General features: G+C 42.3%; 1 protein-coding gene across 6 annotated transcripts in view; it reads left to right on the top strand.

Moving 5' to 3' along the window:
- The first annotated feature begins 52 nt into the window (after window positions 1-52).
- Window positions 53-11,126, top strand: part of CLEC16A (C-type lectin domain containing 16A) — a 179,354-nt gene continuing 168,280 nt past the window's right edge. For 3 of the 6 annotated variants that reach the window (XM_069983731.1, XM_069983734.1, XM_069983730.1), the window contains exon 1: window positions 5,070-5,512. In XM_069983731.1, coding sequence (XP_069839832.1) covers window positions 5,436-5,512 — 77 coding nt within the window. In that variant the 5' untranslated portion in view covers window positions 5,070-5,435. Of the gene's footprint in view, window positions 137-2,885; window positions 2,977-5,065; window positions 5,513-11,126 lie in introns of those variants that run through there. The other 3 variants (XM_069983732.1, XM_069983735.1, XM_069983736.1) reach the window with 3 other exon arrangements.

Raw genomic sequence — 11,126 nt, 5'->3', positions numbered from 1 at the left:
AATTCTAGAGATAAAATATCAGGAACTGTAGTGCGGGCGCCATTTTGGAGAAGACACAGCAGGTTCTGTCCCTTGCTTATAGGTTCCCAGCAGAGCCCTCATCCCGGCGGGGGCTGTAAATAGGGCAGGGGCTACGGTGTGTGGGTGACAAGAGGGGTATCCATACATATGTACATATATTCATGTCTGTGTATATTGTTTGTGTGATAAATTGTACCATATAATAACACCCTTCATATTACCATAAAATATACTGAGAAAGGGAACTACTGTCTGTACTGCCACCTGCTGGAGAGCACCGGCAGAACACAATGCCCGACCCCTGTAAGAGCCTTGTATCATAACTGATGTGAGCCAAGCCAGAATCTCTTTCACAAGGCAGAATCCCCCATCTGATGCCAGTAGTTTGGGGCTTATTGCCCCCTTTCAGTACAGAGCAGGGGGCCAGCTAGTTGGCTGAGAAGTTACAATGTCCTTAGTGGTTCTTCACATGGCAGTAAATGTTAGTTCATATATATATATATATATATATATATATATATATATATATATATATATACATATATATATATATATATATATACACCCCTCAGACATTACCAATCCTCCTAAACCCACAGTAGAATAACACCAGTAATATAAACCTGCATACAGGTGACATAACACATGTCTCTTCTCAGAGGGACACGAGTGGCTGATGGATCTGCCCTCCACACACTTTTATCCAGGGGCGTAACTACCATGTAGCAGCCATAGCGGCTGCTATGGGGCCCGCCACATCCGGGAGCCCTGTGGCCTGCTCCTGCAATACACTGGGCCCCCTTAGCTCTCATCATTTGCAGCACCAGGTGGCCGAGTGGGCCTTTCAGGCTCCCAGGACCTGCTAATGTCCTGTAGGCACTCCTGACCAGCACTTGCAGTTACGCAGTTATGACTAGACTTGACAGCTTAAAGGCCAGTCAGGAAGGAGGGGGGGGGGGGGGGGTCAAAACTCATTGCAAAGTTGCATCAGTGTTTATATTAGATCAATAAAGAAAAGTTATTGCAAAAGTGTCGCTACTCTAGATGGAGTGTTCACATCGGTGTACTTGCCCTAGATGGAGTGTTCACATTGGAGTATGTACCCTTCATGGAGTGCTCACATCGGTGTATCTACCCTAGATGGAGTGTTCACATTGGTGTTTCTACCCTAGGTGGAGTGTTCACATTGGTCTATGTACCCTAGATGGAGTGTTCACATTGGTCTATGTACCCTAGATGGAGTGCTTACATCAGTGTTTCTACCTTAGATGGAGTGTTCACATTGGTCTATGTACCCTAGATGGAGTGTTCACATTGGTGTTTCTAGCCTAGGTGAAGTGTTTACATGAGTGTTTCTACCCTAGATGGAGTGTTAACATCAGTCTATGTACCCTAGATGGAGTGTTCACACCGGTGTATCTACACTAGATGGAGTGTTCACATCGGAGTATGTACCCTAGATGGAGTGTTCACACCCGTGTATCTACACTAGATGGAGTGTTCACACCCTTGTATCTACAGTAGATGGAGTGTTCACACCCTTGTATCTACACTAGATGGAGTGTTCACACCGGTTTATCTACACTACATGGAGTCTTCACATCGGAGTATGTACCCTACATGGAGTGTTCACATGGGCCTATCTACCCTAGGTGGAGTGTTCACATCGGTGTATCAAATATACAAAAAAGGGCTGGCACCACAAGGGATGAGAAAAGGAGTGCTAGTCTTCACAACCCAAACACATAGTATGAAATCACCAACAACTGTATTGTCCCTTGTATTTATGTGATTTAATAAAATTTTGGACATTTTTCTATTACATATTAGGAGGTGCAGTCAATTTTTTCCAGCTTTGTTGTTGGTGATTTCATAACATCTAGATGGAGAGTTCACATCAGCATTAGACCCTCTGGGGTAAAGTAAAATAGTTAACATTAAGTTGCTTCCCTGATCAGTGGGGTCTGACTGCTGGTATGCCCACCTATCCTGAGGATGGTCCCCAATAATGAGTGGAGTACAAGGCCAGAGCTACAGTCATTCATTTTCTATGGGGTTACTGAATATTGTCAAGTGTTGAGCAATCCTCGGAAACCCCACTCATTTTCCTCCGTTCTTGGGTCCAGCAGTAGATTTCATGTTGTGTTTCAGCTGTTGTAGTGTGAAATCTGTATGTGTGAATGTACACTAAAGGTAACTACATGGATTGTATTAGTTTATATTTTCTTGTAACATCACAAGCTATCACAGTACCAGACTTTTCAAGATATTAAAGGGGTTGTCCGGCGCTAAAAAATTATTCACAGAATAACACACATTACAAAGTTATACAACTTTGTAATGTATGTTATGTCTGTGAATGGCCCCCTTCCCCGTGTCCCACCACCCCCACCCGTGTACCCGGAAGTGTGGTGCGCTATACTCACCTGTCACGTGCCGACCACGGTCTCAGCCACTGTGCTCAGCCAATCGCAGCTGAGCAGCTGATGACGTGGCCGCGTCATCAGCCACTCAGCCGCGATTGGCTGAGCTCAGTTATGCTCAGCCAATCGCGGCTGAGCTTCGGATGATGCTGCAGAGGGCGGCCGGCACTCGGGAAGATCCGCCGGCCGCCCGAAGAAGACGTCACTGCTGAGGATCGGAGACCGTGGTCGGCACGTGACAGGTATGTATAGCGCACCACACTTCCGGGTACACGGGTGGGGGTGGTGGGACACGGGGAAGGGGGCCATTCACAGACATAACATACATTACAAAGTTGTATAACTTTGTAATGTGTGTTATTCTGTGAATAATTTTTTAGCGCCGGACAACCCATTTAAAAAAGGTATGTGAAATATATGTAAAAATGTTCTTAATTGCAGAAAATAATATCTGGATGTAGAGAGAAAAGAAGCTGGATTTGATTTATCTGTGAGTCAGAAAGAGTAACATGGAATCCCTCGACTGTGTCAGGTAAGTATATATATATATATATATTAATGTGAAGTTACATTCTTAAATGTAGTTGAGCATTTTTCACTTTTTTAAACATCTTCCTGCAAAGTCAAGTCTATGTTGACCATTAAAGTGAATGTGTGTGGTGCAGCTCACTTAAAGAGGTACTCCTGGGCGGGAGTTAGTTTTATTGTATGGGCCGGGGAAGGGGTGGATATAGATGCCACCGGTCACTCACCTCCCCAGTTCCAGCACCGGATCCTGGATCGGGCCACACCGTTCTCCCGCTTCCTGGTCTGAGCTGCGGCTTTAGACGTGACGCTGCCTTGAGAGGTCACTTCTCAAGCCACAGCTCAGACCAGGAAGCAGCAGCCGGACGGGAGAACGGGGTGGTGCGATCCAGGATCCAGCGCTGGAACTAGGGAGTTAAGTGACCGATGGCCTCCATCCCCCCCCCCCCCCCCCTTGTCATTCAGTAAAGATAACCCCAGCCCGGACTACCTCTTTAAATGCCTAATAGAGCACTGAGGTTACCTGAAAAAGCACTACCCAATGCACGATAATAGAAGGAAATAGAAGCATATCAGTCCTATGCTGATTGTGACTTTTTTTTAAAGCATAGCTTTTTTTTTTTTGGTGTATGTGTGTATTGTGTCCCGCCTCAGCTCAGAGGGAGAGTATGATCAATGATATAATCAGTGATGTAATCCATGTTGTCAGATCGATAATGTCATGGTAATGTTGGTGGTGTTGTTATTGCAACAATGATGTAATCTGTAATCAGTGATGTTGTCGATAATGTCATCAGATCAGTGAAGTCATTGATGATGTCCTCAATTATGTCTTTGATAATGTTACAAAATTGATGATGTCATCTGTGATGCCATCTATTATGTCATCAGATCAATTATGACATTATCCACGTCATCGATTATGTCATCAAACCAATGATGTCACCAATGTCATCAGTGATGTCATGGGTGATGTCAACAGATAAATGATGTAATCAGTGATGTAATCGGATCGCTCATGTCATTGATGATGTAATCAGAAAGATGATGTCATCAGTTATGTTATCACAGCAATTATGTAATCAGTGATGTCATTGATGTTGTGATCAGATCAATAATGACATCATCAGTGTCATTGATGATGTCCTAAAATAGATTATGTCAACAGTAATGTCATTGATGATGTTATCAGATCGATGGTGTCATCAGATCGATAATGACATCATCAATCAAATCAAATAGATGATATCAGCAGTGATGTTGTTGATGATGTCAGATCTATGATGTCATTAGTGTTGATATTGATGATATAATAAAATCAACGATGTGATGTGTGATGTTATTGATGATGTCATACGATTGATGATGTAACTAGCGAAATCATCAATGACACAATGAGATCAATGATGTAATCAATAATATCACCAGTAACATCAATGATGTTATCAGATTGATGATTTAATCAGTGATGATGATGATGTAATCAATGATGTCATCAGCTTAATGATGCATTAATGATATCATCATATTGGCGATGTCTTCAGTGATCGAATTAAACTGATGACGTCATCAGTTATGTCATCGATGATGTCATCAGATTCATGCTGACTTTATTGACATCAGAGATGTAATTGGTGATGTCATCACATCCATTATGTCATCTGTGATGTAGTTGATGCTCTCAGATAACATCAGTACCGGACTGAGCACTACATGCAAAAGGGTTTAGAAAACCATGACTACTTTCTTCTAGAGACAGCACGACTCTTGTCTCCCCTTCAAGTGTAGTTTGCAATTAAGCTCCATTCACTCCAATGGAGTTGTATACACTATATGTGATCTAAAGGCTCTGAGTGTAATAGAGAAGAGCTGCTTCCAGTGACTTCTTATCAGTGTATCAGACCCAAAGATATAATGAACTAAATGAGCTGATCTAATCTTATAAGTGAACTAGATCATAGTGAACTAATCCTCCAAATGAACTAGATTTCCCATCTGCACAGAACACTGATGGTCGCTCCGCCCACACAAAGCTGGTCACGTGGGCAGATGTCATCAAAGGTCCTTTAGTCCACTTGGAATCGCATCTACTGTACAATGTCCCGTGCTCTGTGCAGTGTGCTATCTTTTCCACCACCAATATCAGCGCAATCAGATCGGCCGATCTCTGAGGCGGCATCCCGGGCTGCCGAGTATTCAAGCAACACACCAGAAGGAAGCTTCTACTTCCCGGCCACGGCTGTCGTCACAGCAGGCGTCCCCAACCGCGATGCATCCTGGGACTCGTAGTTGTTAAGGCGCGGACGAACACCTTTCTGCATTGCCGTAAAACTACATCTCCCAGCAGCGCTCCTTCCCGGGTGCTCGTGGTTTATCTGCTGTTTCCCCGGCAGAGGGGAGGGGGGGGTTGTGGCCGTGGAGAGGGACAGCTCTATCGGGGGACGACGATGAACTGACCGCTCAACAATGTTCGGGAGGTCGAGAAGCTGGGTGAGCGGCTCCGGGCGGTCCTCCTCCAGCGTCCATTCCCTGGACCGGCTGAAGTAAGTGTAAGCTGAGGAGGTCACAGCTCAGAACAGGTCACCCCGGACGGGTCACTGACTGCTACATAATCCTACCAGGGAGAGCCCTCTGTGACATCACAACTGCTGCTGACCACATGATGACATCACAGAGACCGCTGTTACATCACAACAGCTAATCATGTGATGACATCACAGAGACATCCCTCTGTGACATCACAACTGCTGCTGCTGACCACATGATGACCCTCTGTGACATCACAACTGCTGCTGCTGAGAACATGATGACATCACAACAGCCACTGCTAAAGAGATGATGACATCACGGAGGGACCTCTCTGTGACATCACAACTGTTGCTGACCACATGATGACATCACAGAGAGACCCTTCTGTGACATCACAACTGCTACTGCTGATGACATCACAGAAAGACCCCCCCCCTTAATGTCTGGGCATATTACTGCACATAAGCATCAGGCTTATCAGACAGAAGTATTGCTGGGCGTTGTGGTGCCTCCCTCACAATGTCACTGATGTCATAAAGGAGTGCAGGGGTTACCTACACACAGTGGGGGCATCTGGGTCTCTTTCTAAGGGTGGGTTCAGACTACGGAATTTGCGCGGATAAAATCTGGCGGATTCTGTTGCTCGTACGTGCTCACGGCCGCACACCTTTCTGCTGGCTCCATAGACACCATTCTATGGGTTAGCCGATTCCACTATCGGAATGCGGAATCCACCCGTGCACAGAATGGTGTCTATGGCGCGGGCGGAGAGGTGCGCGGATGTGAGCGTGTACAGGCAAAGGAATCTGCCAGATTTTATCCGCACGTATTCCGTAGTCTGAACCCACCCTAAGGGTGACTGCTGTGTCCCTGGACTGTCCTATGGGTCATTATACAAGAGTATAGCGCTCTGTGTGCCGCCATATAGTGCTGCAGTGAGGAAACCTATAGTTCTCTAAAAGCAATGTTTACAGGGGAGTATAATCCTGTATTATCTTCTCATAGATTAGTATGAGCATCATATGCCGGAATGAGAGGGTGGATCTACAGATTGTTTATAGGCTACATTATTATATGTATATTAAAATAAAGTCTATAAACTTATAAAAGCCGCCAGAGAATTTACTGGGTACAAGTTACCAAGCGTCCTTCTGGAGTAAGTGTTCCCTGTCACCATCCTGATGTTATTATTGGAGATATAACAGGTATACAACAGGTTTGGATCTCCCCCATACTGCAAATAGATGGCGGCTATAAGACAATGATCTGTATTAAGGCTAATAATAGTGTACAGGTTCCTGGGGAGGTGACAAGATGGGCCTGATCCTTCTTTCCTCTGACATCATCAGATGGGGATGAGCTTTACTCCAATGACTTGTGCTATAGGCCATGTGTTTCTCAAAGTTTGTTTTTATTGTTTTACTGCATATTAAAAAGAAAAAGAAGCAACTCTGCAAATAGTCTCATATAGGCAATATTCTCAAAATGAAGAAATAAAGGAAAATAACGGCCATAATTTGACCTTATTTTTACATTGTAGAAACATAGCCTTAATGTTCTATTGTTTTCCATCTACAGGCCTACGTTTCCATGGTAACAGACAACAATCCCTCGGTAGTCTGATCCTGCTCTCCTATTGCCAGCCATTTGTCCCATAGTTTACCTGAGACTGCAAGATCAGACCAGGCAGGCTTTGATTCTCGTTGCCATGGAAACATATAATCCCGTAGAGGAGCTGTAGATAGAACCATAGGTCTTTCCTAGTTGCATTTTTTTTTGTGCATTTGAATATTGATAAAAGAAGCGAAGGGGTCTGTGGGGCACTGATGGTTACATGTGATGATGAGCAGAGCTGCATTGTGGTTTATGTGAGAGAATTTTTTTTAAAGGGATACTCCCAAGAAAAAGTTTTTAAATCATCTGGTGTCCTAAAGAGAGTTATGCACAGGCCTCTCTAAATACCCTGAAGTGAAAGGCTGGCTAATGGTGCGTTTACACTGAAAGATTATCATTTGAGCGATAATCAGCTCGTGTAAACACAGCGGACGAACGAAAAATCGTTCATTTTGATCTTTCAACATGTTCTTAAATCATTGTTGGTTGTTCGCAAAAAAATCGCAGAGCGCTTCGTGTAAACAGACTTTCACCGATTTACCCTATGTGTGAGATAGGCTTAAGCGATCTTAAAACGATCGCAATAACGATTTTTCCAAACGATATATCATTCCGTCTAATGATATATCGTTTGGAAAAATTGTTATTGCGATCGTTAAAGAGACACATTGTTAGTTCGAAATCGTTATTCGTTCGATTGGGTGAATTATCGCTTCATGTAAACGCAGCATTAGATTGGACAACTAGTTTACCTGTACATATAGTAGTTACAGGGGATCGATATGAAAATGCGGCGTTTTTTATTGTGTACCATTATATATCTACATTGTAAATTAGATGAAATATTACTCTTATTTGCGTCCTGAGCCCATAAAATGTCAACCCAAAATAACAGCCTGAAAAACAAAATGGTGACTGCAGCAGTGGTAATGCCGGTGTACTACCTACCGCTCGATTCACACAGGGCAGTCTTACATCACTGTTCTGTTGACCAGTGAGGGTCCCAGTGGTCAGTCATCATACATCCTGTTGATCTTGTTTATCATCCTGTTATCTTTCTTTGATTTATTTTTTTTCTTTATTGTAGCAGTGTTTTCAGTTCTCCTACTCGTAGTCTGCCCTGTCTCATCAGCCAATCAGCATTCAGAGTAAGCACACACACTGATTGGCTGGTGGGGAGTCGGGAGCTTTCTGCCATTGACTCATAACTTTCAGTGAGTACTGGGAGGTGCAAATAAATCGCCCTCTAGGTGATGACTTAATACAGCTGCCAGTGTGCAGTGCACCTAGTGATGGGTGTGATCCTGGCGGTGCTGGGCAGCAGCTGTTGTTAGTGATCCTGCCAATATGAAAGGTAATCATTATGAGTAAAGGGGTTATTCTACGCTGCAAAAACATGGCTACTTTCTTCCAGAGACAGCCCCACTCTTGTCTCCAGCTTGGGGTGGGTTTTTCTGCTCAGTTCCATTGAAGTGAATGGAGCTTAATTGCAAACCGCACCTGTATTGGAGACAAGAGTTGTGTTGTCTCTGAAAGAAAGTGGCCATGTTTTTGTAGGACTGGACAACCCCTTTAAGCAGCCCGGCTGCAGCAAGACGCTCGAGTGGCTGCTTAAAAAGGCAGTCTGGTGACCGTACGGTATCTTTATTAAGTAGTCTGGTGGCTGCTGAAGGATGGAATCATGCTCAGCGGCTGCTTAGTCCCTAGTGGCAGCGTATAGTATTAGGCAAATACTTACAAAAATTCACTAGTGTTATATTTATGTACAACACTGAATTTAGTGCTGAATAAAACTTTATACTGCAAACCAACTATCCTATCAAACCAATTCGTACCTTGCTACGTGTTGTGGGGAAATCAGAGTCTATTAAAAGTATCTGGGCTGATAGGCATATGCAAATATTACTCGCCAAACAATATAAATATCTGGCAAATACATAAATATGTTTATGCCTAAGGATGGTGCCCAAAAGTAACAAAGTACAAGTATAATTTGCTGACAAGCATACGCAGGAAAACCCACATGAAGGACCAGGACCTCCGCCTAAAACCCTAATGCACGTTTCACCATCTAGCTTCTTCTGGGGGTAGCACAGTGGCTGGTTCAGTTGTATTGGTAGGCAGAAGTCAGCATTGATTGCTGCTGATTTCTGACCACAGGGAAACATTGTAAGCTGATGCTGTATTCAACCTCTAACAGACTATGGATTTACAGTTAAAGACATTGTGAGACAATTTACAGATGAAATGCATGCTGATTGTGTCCCAACGGACCCGAAAAATCCAAAAGTCTCAGTGATGTTAAGAGATAACATTTGTGTTTTTATGTATATAAATCGGCTTTCACTATTCTTGGCATGGTTCTTGTTTACCTTGAGAGGCCAAAAACCATGATCTAAGGTCTAATGTGTAGTTATGTGGCTCAGCTGTTAGAAGGATTGTATTATATACAAATGTACTACGCATAGGTTATAAACCTTTCTGAATGGTTCACCCTCCTTGCTTGTTGCAGCAGTCCATTTATCATTAAGCTTTGTAATAGCTTACACTCAGCCTATGTCCTGTGTCATTGTGTGCTTACCATAATTATTACAGTCAGCACATACCATGACACGTCACAACCAGAATGTTACTCTACCATGATACCGTAGATAGTATTGTACACATCTACAGACCTCGGAAAATACAACACTTAAGTGGTGTGGGAAAAAAATCTCTCAATAGCTGAATAGCAGCATTGGACCTGACTTTTCCATGTGGACAGCCAGTCTGAACTTGTCATCGTGTGTAGCATGTGTTTGCATGTTACTAGAATGTAAATGGAAATCGAATAAAAAAATAAGTTAGCGGATTGAGATATATGGTTGCAATATACATTACAGTAAAAAAAAGCAAAAAAAAAGGATGCAGACAAAAAATGTTAACATAGGTAGGACAACTTTTCATACATACATGTAATAATATCATATCAGGAAAAGCACTTGAAGCAGAGAGATTCTTTTTATTTTTCCAAGTGCCAAATGTACAAACAGCACCTAAGTGCAGTGACCTCACCCCATTATAGATATAAATATACAATATGATAGAATAAATCTGTATCGGTATATATAAGTGCAACAGGATCCCAAAAGCATAGTAAGTTGCATATGGTGCACAAAGATGCAGACCAAATGCTTGCAATGTGTTGTTTATTTATTTATTTATTTATTTGTTTGCGCTTATGGGGAAACCAATGAATTATGTCAGATGGAAACAAATGGTACATGACAAGCTATCCTAGTATAATAATATTAATATTTATATAACTGGATAAGTCACTAATGGTTGCTGTGATATGGAGACGCCAGCAATGCAATAAAAAATAATAATGCGGTAATGAATAATGGTAACTGCATGTGAATAACCTCTAATGATGAAAACGCATGTATAACCAAAAGAGATATTGTATCTTGGACAAAAAAGGCTCAGGTAATGCTGAAATGGTGAAGCCACTAACATTACAAATATAATCTGATATGGCAAAAAATAAAAATAAATATGAAAATTAGAACTTAAGAAGGGTGAATGAGAAAAAAATGTGATCTAAATAATTAGTAATGATACATGAGCTCTCAGCGTAAATTCATGCCGTCCGGGGCTCTTGTACCAAGTACAAACTGCCAATAGGCTTCACGATTTTTTAAGAATTTTTCTATGTCACCTCCTCTGGCTTTAACATTTATTTTTTCTATGCCATAAATCATGAAATTATCACTTTTCTTATCATGTTGATTGATAAAATGCGCCGAAGCGCCTGACTTGTGTCGAAATGGGTTACCAGTAATGTCATTTAAGTGTTCTAGTGCACGTATTTTAATTTTTCTGGTTGTGCAAGATACAATATCTCTTTTGGTTATACATGCGTTTTCATCATTAGAGGTTATTCACATGCAGTTACCATTATTCATTACCACATTATTATTTTTTATTGCATTGCTGGCGTCTCCATATCACAGCAACCATTAGTGACTTATC

Source organism: Dendropsophus ebraccatus, chromosome 9 (genome assembly GCF_027789765.1).
Source record: "Dendropsophus ebraccatus isolate aDenEbr1 chromosome 9, aDenEbr1.pat, whole genome shotgun sequence".
In the NCBI taxonomy this organism is placed as follows: Eukaryota; Metazoa; Chordata; class Amphibia; order Anura; family Hylidae; genus Dendropsophus; species Dendropsophus ebraccatus.
The sequence above is the reverse complement of the archived record's forward strand: the minus strand, read 5'-3'. Positions and strand labels throughout refer to the sequence as shown.